We start from the raw sequence: 18,436 nt of genomic DNA, 5'->3' as shown, positions 1-18,436 counted from the left end.
AATGAAAGGGTTACTTACCAGTAATTGTTTAAATATATTGTGTCTGCAGATCCACAATACAGGAGTCTTAGAACCCTTTCAAAGGAGTAAACTTTTGAGGACACATGTGAATGCCCCTTGAATCCACAACTCTGGAAGGGAGGGTATGAAAGCCCCCATCTCCTCATCCTCCTCTATTTTCTCCAATTCCAGAAACATCTTTTTAATCTCTGAAGAAGTAGGAGGGAGGGAGGGCTTAAGGCTCTGAAGACTATGCTAGTATTTAATTCCTGACTGCTGCAGTAAAAGTAACCTGCTATTTCAGATCCATGGAGAGGCTCTATTGCCCTAGGACACTCTGGAATCAGAGTAGGCCACACGTGCTGGGACATAACTGAAACTGATCCTCGGTTCTCAATCCTTACTAGATTTGAAAGGACAGTATCTTGCAAGGAAGTCTCCCTAAGACTTTGCTTCCTCTTTGTTTTCTAAGAAGAGTGCACTTAGAGCTCTTCACAGACCTGACATCCACTCAGAAGAGACAGATCTGAGGACACTGGATCTGAAGATTTGAAAGTCCTTGAACCTGTATGTCTTATATTATTCTCTGACTGATCTCAGAACTTAAGAGTCAGAGTTTATGGCCAAAAGGGATGACCAGATCATCTTGTCTGACCTTCCGTATATCACAGACCACTAAACACCACCTAACCACCTTCATATCAAGCTCGACACCCAGACTTTGAAGTCTCGCAGACCTGAAACACCTTAAGCAGATGATCTCTGCTGAGGTCAAGCAGATCCTAAATCCTTCTCTATAAAGGAGCTCTTGCATTTGTGGCTCCTCTCTCATGCAGACTGTCATCCAAGCATTTTCCATATTGAGGATGCTGGTCCAACCCAGATAACTCTGTGGGGTACTCTTAAACAAGATCATCTTCTCCACTTTATGGGCAAAATCCTAACTGCTAGAGAAAGAATAGTTCAACAATTATACTAAACAACTATCCAGTGAATACGGCCCGGATGGGGAGTCGAGATCTGGGTTCCACTCTCAATTCTGTCACTGACTTGCTGAGTGAACTTGGTAGAGGCACAAAAGTATTTAAAGATCTACAGAAGAAAAGAGCTATATAAATTCAAACTATTAATTTTTCTTTTAAGAGTGGAAGAACCCATCTAAATGTAACACTCACACCATACAGAGAAAGGGGTGGGTTCTGTGACCACACCCAAAGATAGGGAGGATTTGGAAACGTGGGCAACTTTTAATTTTCAGGATTCTAGAACAAAGCAACAGAAGAGCAAGCAATGGCTCACAATGCAGGGCATTGTGGATCTGCAGAGAATGTCAAACGGCAAACATTATTACAAGTAAATACATCTTTATTCAATTTCTTTCCCTCTGTTTATTCAGTCATTAAACTTCTAGAAAATACTCACTGAAGTAGAGCATATACCTGTTTCACCGCCATTAATGTCCCAGTTCCTACATCTTGAGCTTGATAACAGGATGAAAATGCTCCAAGGCCTATTTGCTGACCTTTGAGCCATTCCGCATCTTCTCTGTAATGGTGTTTTGCTTTGGTATGTCCAGGCAGTGTTTCCGGTGTCTGCAAATTGAATTAAGATTAACTATCTAAAAACTTCAAGTGCCTATATGAAAACTACGACTTTTAAAGTTAATTAGGGACAACAGTCTGATCCTTTGTCAGTCGATGCATTTTCCTAAAATCAGCCTTAAGCTTGAGATCACTAAACCATGGGATTACTAATGCTAAACATGGGAATGGCCCTTGTTTAGGAATAGAATCTCTCAACAGCAAATAGAAAAAACACATTCTTAAGTATTCAGAAAACTAGTTAGCTTATACAAAGATGGTAGCTGACTATAACACTACAAACTGCAAGAACCAATTCCAGTATATTCCAGTAAGAGTCTTTTTGAAAAGCAACTTAAATTATGTATTTTTAAATATTAATTTGTTTTCAAACCAATTCGGTGTTTAATAAAATGCATCTTAAATTTAGACACAAGCTGAGAGAAAGGGCCTGAAATGCTCAAATTCATACACTACTCTTCTCTCATTATTATTACATAGCACTTAGAAGCACCATTTGAGATTGTTGGTATGGAACCTGGCATAATGGCATCCACAGAGTAAGAGTTCCTGCCCCAAAGACCTTACAATCTAAATATACAAGACAGAGTAGGAGGGAAAACAGGGGCACAGAAAGTGGAAGTGATCTTTCCCTCTATATTTTAATCTTTATCTGACCTCACCTGCTCTCAAAGTTTCAATTAACTTGAGGAGACCTAAATCTACCTCTCTACCCTAACCTCTGCTCATTTTGTATTTCTGACATCTTATACTGGATTTCTGGCATACGTATATCTCTGACATTTTATACTGGATGTGTCACCAATTCCCATTCAACCCCTCACCCCTTTGTCACCTCCAACAATTCAATTATCCCTGCCGCTAAGGCTTCAGAACCGTGTTAAACTCCTCTTTTCCTTTCCATATATAGGCTCTCATCAAATCATGTCAGCTCTTCCTTTAAAATATCTATTAAAATATGCTTTTCCCCTCCATTCCTATTTCTAAAGCTCTTATCTATTGCTTGAGTAATTGCGTAAGTATTCTTCTCAACTCTGCCCTCCGTATATCTCACCTAGCTCCTCTCCCCACATATACTGCTGTTAAAATTCTTTTTCACTCCTGCTGCCTGCTTGTGTCACTGAATTCCCCCCTCAACTTCTGCATCAAGTTCAATCTCATTGTCAAATACCTGGCACAACTCTGTTCCTCCTTAAATCTCTGTTCTCACTTCTGCTTACTCTACCTTTCTTTCCCTTTGTTCTCCTCTAATTGCTTTGTACCCTTCTCCCACTCTTGTCTTCAAACTTTCTTCTGTCACCTTATGCCTGGAAATCTCCTTGGTGCAGCAGATTATGTCTTTCCTCCAAAAAACCTTATTAAAACATTTGAACAATGACCTCCACAAGATTCTATCAGTACTTCAAACTCACACTGGCAGCTGCTTGTCTGTATCTGTATTTGATTTGAATTCCTAGGAACTGTGTCCTCCTTATGTCTGTGCACTGTTGAGAACACACTAGATGTTCATTAAATAATGGCAGTGAACTGAAACAACCCCTCCCCCACACCCAACCACAGTATACTCACATCCTGCTGAATAATTATTATATCTTCCCCATTTTCAACCTGTAGTTGGGGAACTATTGGTAGGGCATCTTGAGACGCTGACATTGCCATGGCAATAGCTAAAGCCTCCTCTTCTTCGGCTTCCATCTTTTCCTTGCATTTTTGATTATGATTTACATCATCTTTGTAAGTGTCATCGTTTTCCACCCGTTCAGGAGAAAGAACCGCAACTTCCGACTTGAATGTAACCGTGCCATCGCTTGTAGGCATAGAGGCCTCAAGTAAGTCCTCAATACTGGAATTGAGCTCTGCATTGACATCCAGTTGACTAGTCTTCTCCTCTACTGGTGTGAACACGGTCTCTTCACTTGGTATAACTGCATTACTACAACTGCTACTGCTGTCACACTGTAAAATATCATTCAGATCAAGTGTCATATTGGTTTTTGAGGCTTCTCCTTGCCTGCTCACATCACCTGGAGTAGGTCGAGATGGCTTTGGCCTGTGTATATGACTGGATGGCATAGCCCTGGCCTGGGTAAAAACTGGGGAAAGTTTCTCTGGTTCTTTATTTTCAAAACAGTTTCTTTCAATGTGTAGAGAAAGTTTCCGTTGTGTTTGAGGAGAAGCTGAGGGTATTTTGCAGGGAATGAATCCCTGAGGTCTGATTTTAGACATATCTATTACAGGGCCAACTGGTACAGACGGGGTTGAGGGAGAAGGCAGTATTGGGAATAATGACTGGGAATGACTGGATGAGGGAGAAAAGTTCAAACACTGACTATGGGGTCTGCCTTTTGTTTGAATGGCTGGCTTTGGTTGCTCAGTGGTTACTAATGAAACAGGAAGTCCTAAAGAAATGCCAGCCAGTGTCTCAGAAATGTCCTCTGGACCAGCACTCAATTTTTTATCACCCAATCCTCTTCCATTTTTCCCTGATAACTGGACAGTATTGTTAGGAGAATTACTTTGTGTTGTTTCTGGAGAATTATCTGGGGCAGATAGCTGCATAAAGTCATCACATCTGCATTCCACAGAATGTACCCCTTCCATGCCTAGCTGGATGGCTTCTGCAATCTCCATTTCATCTGCTATTGCCAACAATCGTCGACGCATCCTTGTGTAATGAGTTGAGCTGGTCACACTCAACATTTCTAATAGTTTTAGGAACACATGGGGTACTCTTGCAACCATTCTTGCAGCACTCAAAAATACCCTCCGGGACAATTTACCCACCATTGAGTGGGAATTATCAATTGACTGCAAGGCAAAATTCAAGAGGGACAGCAGCTTCTTATACCTAAAAATAAATACATAAATTATATTATATATGTGTGTGTATTTTTTATATATATTATAAAATATAAATAATACTGTTAAAGCTCATATGTACTAATTACTATTATAGAAGCAATCTACACAATACATATCAACAATAGATCAGTACATTGACAGCTAAAATATTAATTACCTATGAGTGTTTCAGTATATGTTTTTAGTAGGAAAGGCAAATTTTCAAAGCTGGCAATTAGCTGTCTAAATTGTGCATGAAGAACTTCTGTAGTCATTTGTGTATGCTAAAGTCAACCTTTACCTTGGATAACTTAGGCAGCCATTTTTGAAGACCTGGCCAACAATTCAGTTACAGAGAAGAAGAAATGAAATAATTAAGAAGTACCTGTCTACTACAGTGTCAGCCTGTAAAACCTCCCCACTGACAATGTGAGGATAAAATTCATCAGGGAATTCCAATAAAAGTCTGTCTATAAGACAAAGGCGTCCAAGTAGGGCTTGCCAGTTGTTCGATTCAGTCTGGGTTCCAAGAATACAATTTAAGATGTAATCAACACCACCAATACCAATGGACCCTATGAAAAAATAATTTATAAGATCAGAGTTAAACCTATGCCCAACCGAGATTCTATGAAATTCTGGCAGATCAAAACCTAGCTTATTGAAAGGTAAAGACAGCATGGTTATAAAGTACATAGAAACAGAACCAATTTGTCAGAAAATTGAATAAAAAGTAGAAAGTTCTCAAAGCAACACAGTTCCCTTTGCAATACTGGCTTTTGATACGTTCTTCAATATAGTTAAAATGATTCATGATGTTTGCTTACAGACAAAACATGATGATAATTGCTTATGTATAATAAAGCTGTTATTACCAGATTTAAGTATTTCTCTACCAACTGCCAGCTCTCCTGCTTGGCCTTTACACATCTCCAACAGCGTTGAAACTGAAAGTTGACTTGTGCGGCTATGTGAAATGAAAACCAAAAGTAAATCCCACATCTTATATTTTTAATGAACAACATTTTCATCATTAACATTTCTGGAACTGATATATCAATAGACTGGAAATTATTTGATATTCTTTATTAATGAGTTATGATACACTCCAATTATTCTGACTGATTTCACATCATTTTCTTCCTCTATATCTTAAAAATGTTTTGGCATTGTTCACCTAGAATCATGCATTGCCTAAAAAAATCTACTGTAAAATCTAATACCAGCCATTCTCTTGCCTTCATCATTAAAATCTAACAGTTTCTGCACTTTTATGTCTTCTTGAGAGAATCCTTTTAGTGTAGAAAAGACAATCTTATACAACCTCACCCACCTACATGAGTGGCCAAATCTAGGAAGTGTACAGTGCTCACTTTATATTATTTTTGATCATTTCTACAGTGTAAATATTTGTAATCAAGAGAACAGTATTTTTCAATTCACCTCATAAAAGTACTGTAGTGCAATCTCTATCGTGAAAGTGTAACTTACAAATGTAGATTTTTTTGTTACATAATTGCACTAAAAAATAAAACAATATAAAACTTTAGAGCCTACACGTCCACTCAGTCCTATTTCTTGTTCAGCCAATTGCTAAGGCTAACAAGTTTGTTTACATTTATGTGAGATACTGCTGCCTGCTTCTTATTTACAATATCACCTGAAAGTGAGAACAGGCATTCACATGGCACTTTTGTAGCTGGCGTTGCAAGATATTTACGTGCCAGATATGCTACACATTCGTATGCCCCTTCATGCTTCAGCCACCATTCTGGAGGACATGCTTCCATGTTGATGATGTTCATTAAAAAAAAAACAGCGCGTTCATTAAATTTGTGACTGAACTCCTTGTGGGAGAATTGTATGTCCCCTGCTCTGTTTTACCCACATTCTGCCATATATTTCATGTTATAGCAGTCCCGGATGATGACCCAGCACATGTTGTTTGATTTACGAACACTGTCACTGTAAATTTGACAAAATGCAAAGAAGGTACCAGTGTGAGATTTCTAACAACAGCTACAGCACTCGACCCAAGGTTTAAGAATCTGAAGTGCCGTCCAAAATCTGAGAGGGACTACATGTGGAGCATGCGTTCAGAAATCTTAAAAGAGCAACACTCAGAGGCAGAAACTACAGAACCCGAACCACCAAAAAAGAAAATCAACCTTCTGCTGGTGGCATCTGACTCAGATGGATGAAAATGAACATGCATTGGTCCACTCTGCTTTGGATTGTTATCGAACAGAGCCTGACATCAGCATGGATGCATATCCTCTGGAATGGTGGTTGAAGCATGAAGGGACATATGAATATTTAGCGCATCTGGCACGTAAATATCTTGTGACGCCAGTTACAACAGTACCATGCGAATACCTGTTCTCACTTTCCGGTGACATTGTAAACAAAAAGTGGGCAGCATTATCTCCTGCAAATGTAACCAAACTTGTTTATCTGAGCGATTGGCTGAAGTAGGACTGAGTCAACTTGTAGGCCCTAAGTTTTACATTGTTTTATTTTTGAATGCAATTATTTTTTTGTACATAATTTGACATTTGTAAGTTTAACTTTCAGGATAAAGAGACTGCATTACAGTACTTATATTACGTGAACTGAAAATACCATTTATTTTGTTTTTTACAGTGCAAATATTTGTAATTAAAAATAAATATAAAGTAAGCACTGTACACTTTGTATTCTGTGTTGTAACTGAAATCCATATATTTGAAAATGTAGAAAATATCCAAAAATAAATGGTAATCTATTATTGTTTAACAGCGCGATTAATGGCACAATTAATTTTTTTAATCGCTTGACAGCCCTAGTTATTTTGTATTACAGCAATGCCTGGAGGTCCCAATCAAGAACCAGTTCCCAACTTTACTATACACTGTACAAACAGATAAAACAGTCCATGCTCCTGAGGCCAAAATCTAGAATTATTACAATACTGAGTCCTGAAAGAATGGTGCATAATACTACAGAGGAGTAAATAGAGAGGAATAATACTGGAAGAATATTAAGAACCAGACTGATAAAAGAGACTCAATGGGAATCCCAAGCACTAGGTCAGGGCAATACAAGATAACCAAGAGGATAAAGGAGGCTGGTGATAACGTACATAGCATTTCAAGTCAACATTTGTTGAGAAAGAAGAGATAGGCCCCATAAAGTCAATAAAAAAAGAACGCTGCATTAGTTAACTATTGCACATACTGAAAAAATATTATGAGGTGCCTCCAAAACACACCTAGAGCTCTGTCAAGGTAATTTGATTACTACAAAATAATGTCTCCAAAGACTTCCATGATGTATAACAACATATATTTATAGCCCTACTTGTGATCCACACATCTTAATCTATAGCCACCAAGAGTCTGCATACTCTCTACATTCAGAACTTCCATTTCACGTAGAAGCAGTTTTAAGAGATTATTGAAGACCTCTTGAATCAACCACCATACCTGTTGGCATCTGCACATTTAACTAATATAGTCTCTACAACTGGCTTGAGAAGTCGCTGTAGTTTTGTCCTTTCTGCCAAAGTATGACAAGGAGTATAAACCAGCATGGCTCTTAATGTTTTCTAAGAAAGGGAAAAAAAATATGAAGTCAGGTCAACTACACTTCAGCTCATTATAAAAATGTTTTTAAATAGGTTTATATAATGGACATGAAACTGAGTGCTTATCAGTTTGACAAAGGGTTAATACCTTACTATTGTATACACTTAGTGTTAGAATTACTCAATCTGAAATCTGTTTGCATGAACATTGTAAGCATGATCAATACCCTAACTCACTGTACCAGGCATCTGAAAATATTTGGCCAGAGCCTCAGCTGGTGAAGTCAGGGAAGCCATGCCAATTTACGTCTGCTAAAGATCTCATCTATTCCCTTCTCAGACAATGCTTAAGAGCTAAATAGGGTCTGACTTTCAGCTGTGATGAGCTCCCACAATTCCCACTGACTTTTCTGGGAGTTGAGTGTGCCTAGTCATTCTAAAAATCATTCTCCAAGCTACTTCACAAAAATGTCAAAATATGGTAAGTAAACAACTACTTACTAAAGCAGCAACATATACTTTGTAGACAGGGTCAGCACAGACCATGGACAGCACACTGCAGCAGGATTCCACGACAACGTCTCCTGAGATACCGGTCTGAGATGATCCACTAGCTGCTCCCAGAGCTCCAGCACTTGTATTGTTTCCACTGCTGCTTCCAGAATTTCCAGTGCTTTCACCATTAGCCAGTAACAGAGCACCACTAACATCATGGGAAAGACGTCTAAGTGCCATCTCCCGTATATTCCAGTTTCGAGAAAACAAGCAGCCAACTAACTCCATTCCAAATACCTAATAAAATTGAACATATTCCATTTGACTTGGTTGCAAAACACAACATTTCAAGCTTAAGTATTTAAGTACTGTATTTCAGGAAATGTCAAAAAAGGTTTAAAGGGAAAATCTTGTCTTAATCTTTTATGACAGAAAATATACCAGCAGTATCAGTTTTAAATATGCAGCCTGTCATATAAAATGAAATACTATGAATGGTAATGCAGAGATCCTTCAAAGACTTAGCTATATTTTTGAAAATTATCATCTTCCCCAAAACATTTTTTTAAAAATTCATTACAATTCTGAAGCCAATTACAAACTGCCAGTGAGCTTTACAGGGACTAGTTCCCTTGGCTTCCTTCCTGTATTCAGTAGGAAAATCCTTTTGGCATGAAAAGTCAGACTGGTAGCTCTGCTGACAAAAACCATCTGTCCACAGAATAGGTACAGACAGGGGCACTGGAACACAGACGCTGGCTCCGTGGATGCTCCAGGGCTGGAGCACCCACGGGGAAAAATTGGTGGGTGCTTTGCACTCACTGGCCTCTCCCCGCCCCGCCTCCCGCCCTCCCAGGTCACCTCCGCTCCACCTCTCCCCTGAGAGTGCTGCTGTGTCCTGCTTCTCCCACATCCCTCACAGCGCTTGCAACACGAAACAGCTGTTTTGTGCGGCAAGTGCTGGGAGGGAGGGGGAAAGGAGGAATGCAGCACACTCAGGGAAGAGGCAGGGCTGGGATTTGAGAAGGGGTCCAATGGGGCGGGGGGGGTGGGGCCGGGGGGGCCCGAGCACCCACCAGTGCCAAGGAAAGTTGGTGCCTGTGCACTGGAAGTTCCCACACACAGCCTTCCTAAAGTGCCCTATCCAGGTTCAGACGGTCCCCTCTTTAGCGGTAAGGGAGTAGTTCATCTTCCATGGCATTCAGTACTTGGCATCTCAGTTATTGTTACCAACAAGAGTGTCTATTAGCGCTCATTATGTTTGTGATGTGACACGGGTCCACTAGGAATTAGGACCAAAAACACCAACTCTTTCACTGAACAGGGTGATCTACTCCAACCTGAAAAATCCCAAAGGAAAATCAAGACTGGGGATGGAAAAAGTTTCCTGATTTTTATTTATTTATTTTTTAAACACAATCAACCAACTATGAAGCCAATGTGGTTCAGAATAATTTTTGGAGTACCACAATGTGCTTTAGGATTGTGTCAAGAACTCCAAACACCCATATATTTCAAGTTTATAATGAGTGCACTTCAGAATTTTTTCATCTTTTTCATATTATTTTCATTGCATGAGCATAAGACCTCTGTCATACTTTTCTTAGTATTCTTGGGTAGCCTGTGGTATTTTTTCAGATAGACTCAACAGAATTATGCAGGAACTCACTTTTTGCTGTATGGATGCTTGTAGCCATTATCAGGTGATTTCTCATATTATATTTAAAAAATGAGCAAGCAGGAGGTGCATAACAAAATGGAGCTTTGAAAGAATTTGGAACAGGAAGAACAGAGCTCCGTTGTTGAGCTTGCATTAAAATCAAACGAGGGGTAATACATTTCCAAAGCATCTGCTTGCTGGCCAATATGCACAATAACAGTGGCTTCTTTGGAGGAAGAAACAAGACCTGGCACAAGTAGTTTTACACAGGCAGCTACTGGGATGACCTTACCTTAAAAAAACAGGGAAAATCCCACCTCAAAGTGACAAATTGTTTTAATTTATAAGTTATAATTTATAAGTTCACTTTATAAGTTAAACCGTTACCTGAATCCATGGCTCAGCTAAATCTTTATAGGTGGAAGGGATCTGCTGAACCCCATAATGAGTAAGGTTAAAATTATTATCTTGTGTTCTCCTTTGCGATCCACCTGTAGGCTGCTGCTGATTCTGCTGTTGAACCACTCTGAGAACTGAAGGAGAATCCACAGGGCTTGGCAATTCATGACTACAAGTAAACAAATATTTAATGTGGATGAAAATTAAACATTTACACACTTTAAAGCTCGATACTTTAACTACAGATCCAGAAATGAGAGATTCAATCTGTTCAGAAAACTGAATGCTTACCTATAGAAATCATGAGATCGCCACTTAGATCTACAAAGAGGGCATATAAGTGGCTCTCTGTTTCTTCTACATTCTTCTGCCCCTGAAATGCAGTAATCACAAAACAACATGATGCCTAAAGTATATTATAGACTTATGGGAATGTAGAAACAAATGTATGGTTATAAAAATCAACAATATTTAAATAGTAAATTTTACTTTAAATTAGAATATATCCTTTTCCTGATAAGGATAAATGTAGTTCCGAATTCAGCTGTCTGAATATTGGACCAACTTCTGTTGGTGAAAGAGACAAGCTTTCAAGGGCATGGCTACACCTGCAGATGTAGAGCGCTGTGAGTTAAACCCACCTTTGTAAAGCGCAGTAGGGAAAGCGCTGCAGTCTGTCCATACTGACAGCTGCAAGCACAGTGGCGTGGCCACATTTGCGGCACTTGCAGCGGCATTGGGAGCGGTGCATTATGGGCAGCTATCCCAAAGAGCACCTCTTCCCATTCTGGCACTGTGGCTTATAGGAAGGGGGCGGGGAGTGCGGGGAATTCTAGGTCCTGTCCCAACGCCCTGTGATGCATTGGTTCGAATCCCAGCATTCCCTTTGCTTCTGTCCACATTTGGCGCCATCTTTCAACGTTTTTTGTACTGTGCGCTCTGTCTTCCCTTTTGGTCTGTGGGAATGGAGCCTGAACTGCTGAGGAGTATGCTGATAACTGCCAAACGTGACATGCTGGCAAGACTCAAGTTATTCCTTATGATCCAAAGTGACAGTGAGGGCTCCGACGACGACATCGACTCAAGTAACCCATATGACACAAGTTCGCTTGAGGCATTCACGGACATGCTCGCCACCATGGAATGCCGCTTTTGGGCTCGGGAAACAAGCACAGAGTGGTGGGATCACATCGTCATGCAAGTCTGGGATGACGAGCAGTGGCTGCAGAACTTTCAGATGAGAAAAGCCACTTTCATGGGACTGTAAGAGGAGCTCACCCCCACCCTGCAATGCAAGGACATGAGATTGAGAGCTGCCCTGACGCTGGAGAAGCAGGTGGCTATTGCAGTCTGGAAGCTGGCAACTCCAGACAGCTACCGATCAGTTGCTAACCAGTTTGGAGTGGGGAAGTCAACCGTTGGAATCGTGTTGATGCAAGTTTGCAGGGCCATTAATCGCATTCTGCTCAGAAGAACCATGATTCTGGGTAACGTGCATGACTTTGTGGCTGGCTTTGCACAAATGGGTTTCCCTAACTGCAGAAGGGCAATAGATGGGATGCATATTCCAATTCTGGCACCAACCCACCCAGCCTCCGAGTACATTAATTGGAAGGGTATTTCTCTATGGTTCTCCAGGTGCTTGTGGATCACTGTGGGCGTTTCACTGACATTAACGCAGGCTGGCCTGGAAAGGTGCATGACGCACACATCTTTCGGAACACTGGCCTGTTGAGGAAGCTGCAAGCCGGGACTTTTTTCCCAGACCAGAAGATCACTGTAGGGGAAGTCGAAATGCCCATTGTGATCCTTGGAGATCCCGCTTACCCTTTAATGCCGTGGCTCATGAAACCCTATAGAGGGAGCCTTCACAGCAGCAAGGAGCGGTTCAACAACAGGCTGAGCCGGTGCAGAATGACTGTGGAGTGTGCTTTTGGTCGTTTAAAGGGCAGCTGGCACTCTCTGTATAGGAAGCTGAACCTGGCTGATGACAGCATCCCTGCAGTTATATCCGCGTGCTGTACCCTCCATAACATTTGTGAAGGGAAGGGTGAAAGATTCACGCAGGCATGGAACTCGGAGGTTCAACACCTGGAGGCTGAATCTGAACAGCCAGAGAGCAGAGCTATTAGAGGGGCCCAGCATGGGGCTGCAAGGATTAGGGATGCCTTGAGGGAGCAATCTGAGGCTGAAAGCCACCAGTAATGTCTGGTGCCCTGCACGGGAGTGAAGTGCAATGGTTCCAATGTTGTTAGGAATCTGTGTTTGCTACACTGACTTGCAGTGCCTGTTTCTTTCCTAAGCTATCTTTTACTTTATGCAATAATAAAGAACGTTTCCAAAGCCAAAAAAATCATTTATTGAAAAGAGACAACTGTTTGAGAAACAGAAAGGGCAAGGGGGTGGGGAATGGTACAATCACAGATTTGCATATGTCCTGTCTGGAGTGCTGTGTAATGAGTGCTGCACTTCAGGCTGGCTAAAATGCATAGTGATTGGGGTTGAGTGCAGTGGGTAAGGGTCATAGTTTTGAGGGCTGGATGCTGAAGCTACAGGTGTTGCAGGCAGCTGGTGGCGGTAAGAACCCGGATGTTGGGGAAAGTGGGTTGGCGGTGATATGTGGGCACAAGGGAAAGAGTTTTGGGACAAGGGCTGCAGGGGCGGGCAGGCGGGCATGGTAGTGCTCCACTTGCATTGCTACGAGAGCCTGTATCGAGTCCACTTGGCGCTCCATGATGCTTATCAGCCGCTCTGTACTTTGGTGCCGGCGATCTGCGTTCTGCTGGCGGACCCTCCTTTCACTCTCCCACCACTCCTGCACTTTTTGATTTTCATTACTTGAATGCTGCATTACTTCATGCAACATGTCTTCCTTGCTTCTATGTGGCCTCTGATTTTTTGGAGTCTTTCGGCCGGTGATAACATGGACGGCTGAGATCTCAAGGTTGCATCTGTAAAGGCAAAATGCAACACTTAACAGAGGCAGCATTGTTCACACCAAACACAGCAATGATTCCCCATACCTAAGGGCAAGCAGTCTACACAATAGCATAATTTGCCCATCCCAAAGCAAGCGCACATAACCCATGAGAGCCCCAAAATGGTGAGTAAGCACAGGGTCAAGGGGGACCAATTGTTTCATGGCTGTATTGTACTCTGGGTTTCTATGCCTTGGGGAGAGCCAACAGCGGTAGGGGGCCCCTATACTGAACACTCTCCCCACATTTTCCCACAGGAGTTCATCCTGGAAGATATCTCGCTGCTGAGAGTGTCCTGGGAAACAAGGGAGGGTCTTCTACTGCAATGCGGCTTCCGCCCTGGCCCATATGCAGCTTGTCTGTGGGCAGCAATGGTCCCCCCGCCCCTCACGGCACAGTGGTGCGGATAAGTTAGCCTGACTGGGAAAAGGACCATAGTGGCTCTCCCGAGAAACCTGAGCAAGCGCATTGCCCAACTTCTGGATGAGACCTTTGAAGAGCTCACTGAGGCCGATTACCATGATGTGAGAGAGCACATCAATGCCCTATTCCACATCTAAGCATGCATGCAGCCCTAACCCTCCTCACCCCAAGAGCTTGCATGAATAACTTCCTTCCCAAAATAAAAGCTGCTTACCAGGAACCTCCTCTGATGTTTGTCCTTCCCCAAGCACAGGCTGCCGCGACTGGTTTGAGAACAGCTCCTGGCTGCATGCATCTAGGGATTCCAGGGTGACTTCCTCCTCCTCAGCACCCTCGCTCCCGCTTTGCTGCTCCTCCTCCTTCTCCTGCCTTGTTGCACTGGGCTCTGAAGTGTCCATGGTGGTCCCTGGAGTGGAGGTAGGATCACCCCCAAGTATCGCGTCCAGCTCTTTATAGAAACAGCAGGTAGCAGGGCAGCACCGGAGCAGCGGTTTGCCTTGCAGGCTTTGCGGTAGGTATTCCGCAGCTCCTTCACTTTAATCCTGCACTGCAGTGTGTCCCGGTCATGGCCCCTTTCCATCATGTCCCTTGATATCTGCCCAAAAGGTATCTAATTCCTACAGCTGGAGCGCAGCTGGGACTGGACAGCTTCATCTCCCCAAATACTGATGAGGTCCAGGAACTCACTATTGCTCCATACTGGGGCTCGCCTGGCGTGTGGAGACATGGTCACCTGGAAAGATTTGCTGACAGCATGCCTGGCTGAGCAAACAGGAAGGGATTTTTCAAAATTCCCAGAGAATTTAAAGGGTGGGTCTGATGGTTGGTCACCTGAGGGCAGGGTAGTAGAGTTCAAAGTGATGACGACCAGAGTGGATAGCAGAGGCATTGTTGGACACTTCTGGAGGCCAATCAGACCACTCTATAGGACCAGGGCGTGCACACTGGCGCCACGGCACTCCAGTGGGGGTGTAGCAAACGTTATTCCACTTGCCGAGGTGGAGTACCAGCAGCGCTGTAGCTGTGGAGTCAGAGCCTACAGAGTCTACGTGCCTTGCCAGTGTGGACGCATCGTGAGCTAGTGCGCCTGGGGTTCCTTTATTGCGCTGTAACTCTCAAGTGTAGCCAAGGCCCAAGCTTACACAGAGCTCTTCCTCAGGTCTGGGAATGGTACTCAAATTGTCACAGCTAAATACAACATGGAACAGATTGTTAAGCATAAGGAGTTAACATATGTTGCAAAAGACCATTCAAGGTGAAGTGGGCAGTTAACATGACCGCAGTCATAGGACAAATGAGTGTTAAGTGGCTTACAGATTGTTGTAATAAGCCAAACCCATACAGTGTATCATTAGACAATCACAACCCATACTCGATGAGGATCACATCCTGAAGGAAATCTTTCCAGAGCCCCCTCTTCTGCCTTCAAACACCCCCCACCCACCTTGCCAAAGTCATAATCAGAAGCAAGCTCCCCATATACCAGAACACACCAACTCAAAGCAATACCTGATCCAGCCATAACAGATGCAAAACTTGCAGCCATATCTACCCTGGTCCGATGAGCAATTACCCCACCCCCAACACACCTACATATGCTTATCACAACATATGGTTACCTCATCCTGTGCGCGAAAAGCTCCAACCACCACTGTATGTGGGTAAAACCAGACAATCACCATGCTCCTAAATGAACTCGCACAGAAAAGTGATAAAAGACAAAAACACCCTATCAGTCATGGGCAAACACTTTTCACAAAACAATCACCCTGTATCTGACCTCTCAGTCCTTGTCCTCAAGAAAACTCCTTCAAAAGACAAGCCTCGGGGCTAAAATTCATAACTTTTCTGAACACTAAAAATCATGGACTCGAAGATACTGGATTTATGGCTCATTATAACAATCTGTAACCCGCTAAGTCTCCTTTGTCCTACAACTGTATAGGTGTTAACTGCCCACTTCACCTTAAACGGTCTCTTGCAACTTGTCAACTCCTTATGCTTAACAAATTTGTTCCACCTTATATTTAGCGGTGACACTTTGAGTACCATTCCCAGACCTGAAAAAGTGTTCTATGTAAGCTTGAAAGCTTGTCTCTTTCACCAACAGAAGTTGGTCCAATAAAAGATATTATCTCACCCACCTTGTCTTTTTAATATCCTGGGACCAATACGGCTACAACTACACTGTAAATTTTAACCACACTAATTGCGCTGCTTCTCCTCAGGCAACATTCTTCATTTACATTAACCACAATATTCCACATTAATATCCACTAGTTGATAGACTTTCAGTAAGTTCTCCACAAGCAACACAATGAAATACAGAGCTTCACATTCATCTTTCAGGTCTGTACACTTTTAATATAAAGTCTGTTAAGCTTCAATGCATTCTTGTTTCATTAACTTGCATTTCAAAGAATGGGTATCATTCTACACTACAGTTTATGTATTTAAAGTCACCAGCAAAAATTGTAAATAAAAAGTGACATACAAATTGACATGCAGTGATGATGCAACTTATTCCTGCAGCCATCTTCACACACAGTCAGGCTCTCTTCATCCAGCATGCCTAACAAACAAATGGGGCACATCTGTTCTTCTTCATCCTTCATACTATAAAAAACAGATATTAGCAATATGAAAAATTGCATAGATCAGATTCTAATATAGGTATTAAGTCAAATATTGATTAATGATCAATGCTAGTTGTCATAATACTCTATAACCACCATATCACATCTAAAACCAAGAGGTAGGAGCCTCAGTGAGTGGCGTGATTTTCAGAAGTGCTGAGCATTCAGCAGCTTCTGTTGCAATCAATGGGATCCGCATGGCATTTGACACTCAGCACTCAAGAAAATCAGGCCAGGCAGCTAAAAATTGACTTTGGAGCATAACTTTAGGGAAAGACACAATTTTGAAAATCTTGTCCTAAAGAAATCTACTTTGCTGTTTACTCAATATTTATGATCGGAACGATTAAGGAATTGTTAGTAACTTAAACATTGAAACAAAACATCTTTCTTCTTTGTCACACTTCATCTACAACTCGTGTTCAAAAGTTGCTTTTTAGACCATCACAGCAGCTCTTAAATACTATTTTATGAACATGGGTAAAATTCAAAAAGCAAATGTAAAATAAATACAGTTGCTCTATATCTTTGCTGCAAGCAGGTGTAAATATTTATAGCATTCTCATATGCAACATACTAATCAGAACTATTTTATTCAGATCAAAACACCAAATTTTTATCAGCTAAATTTTAGATGTACTTTCCTTTTGTTTTCTACCATTAAGAATTATCTTAATTTCAAACTAATAATCTGAGACTACAGAGAGTTTATGACTGTATTTAAAATTACACTGACAATGTATAATGAAAACAGCAGAAATTTACCCATCCATAGCACATTTTTGCAAATGGACACAAAGATACATTTTAATTATAACCATTAAACGACAGAACTGGAAAGTACGTGCTTGCAACAAAATGGAATGGTGTGGCGTCGATTTGCGTTCGTGGAGGGACGGACGAGGACAAGCCGGACAAAGGTGATTAAAAGACAGCTTATCAATTATGCCATTGTATACACATACATAACTTGAAAAACAAACAAACAAAAAAAAAAACCCCTACATTTGTCTGGAAGCAGTGAATTAAGTTATGACTGTAGAATTGTATATATTTATGTTTTATTTGTACATTCATTGTGCCTTACACAATCATCTTTATTTTCTAAAAAGTTTTTAAATAATTGAGATTTTTTGCAGATCTGGAAAATCCATAGAAGTAAATTTACAGTGAAAATGTTCAGTTCTACAGTATCCTAAAAATACAAATTTCAGTGTGGTCATAACTGTATTATACTTTTTACTTTCAAGAATTAGTAGTTAACCATAAATTTAAATGAAGTACAACAGAAACATCAAGACTGTGTAAGCTTATCTCTAATGAAATGGAAATACAGTGACTGTTATATATATTATACCATGCCAGAATGGCTTCACTGTAAAACGATTGCAATATATTTTGCTACATCAACAGCTGCGTGGGTTTTCTTCAGGTGTACCCTAATAATCAGTAATGAAAAATAATGCAACAATATAATGTAATAAATCAGAAAGTTATCTAATTAAGTTATTCCTATAACAAGTCTTCCCAAACATATATCTAACTAAAGGAATTAATCTGTCAGAAGAATAATTTCAGGGAAACAATTGTAGGCATTTAACAGGTCTGTGTGTGTTTATACATAAATATGTATTTACAATGAAATAGTCTGACAGTTAGAAAAATGCATAAACACAAGGCAACAGGAAACCATGATCTAGAATCCCAAACTGAAAACATGCCTAAATATATTAATTTTGCCAGATGGAGACTGTCGTCTAAAGTAATGTACCAAGATGATTTGTTAACATAAGATTCCATTTTATGTTAAGGTAAGAAAGTGTATTTTTTGTTTTCTT

At 41.1% G+C, this 18,436-nt stretch overlaps 1 protein-coding gene across 2 annotated transcripts in view; it reads right to left on the bottom strand.

Annotated features, from left to right (window-relative positions):
* Positions 1 to 18,436, bottom strand: part of MAP3K1 (mitogen-activated protein kinase kinase kinase 1) — a 95,616-nt gene that overhangs the window by 14,247 nt on the left and 62,933 nt on the right. The window contains exons 7-16 of one of the 2 annotated variants that reach the window (XM_073343966.1): positions 16,457 to 16,578; positions 10,853 to 10,934; positions 10,550 to 10,730; positions 8,509 to 8,799; positions 7,907 to 8,028; positions 5,318 to 5,409; positions 4,828 to 5,017; positions 3,171 to 4,449; positions 3,014 to 3,085; positions 1,440 to 1,592 (exon numbers count right to left, since the gene is read on the bottom strand). In XM_073343966.1, the coding sequence (XP_073200067.1) occupies positions 1,440 to 1,592; positions 3,014 to 3,085; positions 3,171 to 4,449; positions 4,828 to 5,017; positions 5,318 to 5,409; positions 7,907 to 8,028; positions 8,509 to 8,799; positions 10,550 to 10,730; positions 10,853 to 10,934; positions 16,457 to 16,578 (2,584 nt within the window). The remainder of the gene's footprint in view (positions 1 to 1,439; positions 1,593 to 3,013; positions 3,086 to 3,170; positions 4,450 to 4,827; positions 5,018 to 5,317; positions 5,410 to 7,906; positions 8,029 to 8,508; positions 8,800 to 10,549; positions 10,731 to 10,852; positions 10,935 to 16,456; positions 16,579 to 18,436) is intronic. The other variant, XM_073343967.1, reaches the window with a different exon arrangement.

This window comes from Lepidochelys kempii, chromosome 5, assembly GCF_965140265.1.
Source record: "Lepidochelys kempii isolate rLepKem1 chromosome 5, rLepKem1.hap2, whole genome shotgun sequence".
Lineage (NCBI taxonomy): Eukaryota > Metazoa > Chordata > Testudines > Cheloniidae > Lepidochelys > Lepidochelys kempii.
This window is presented reverse-complemented; position numbering and strand designations above follow the sequence as displayed.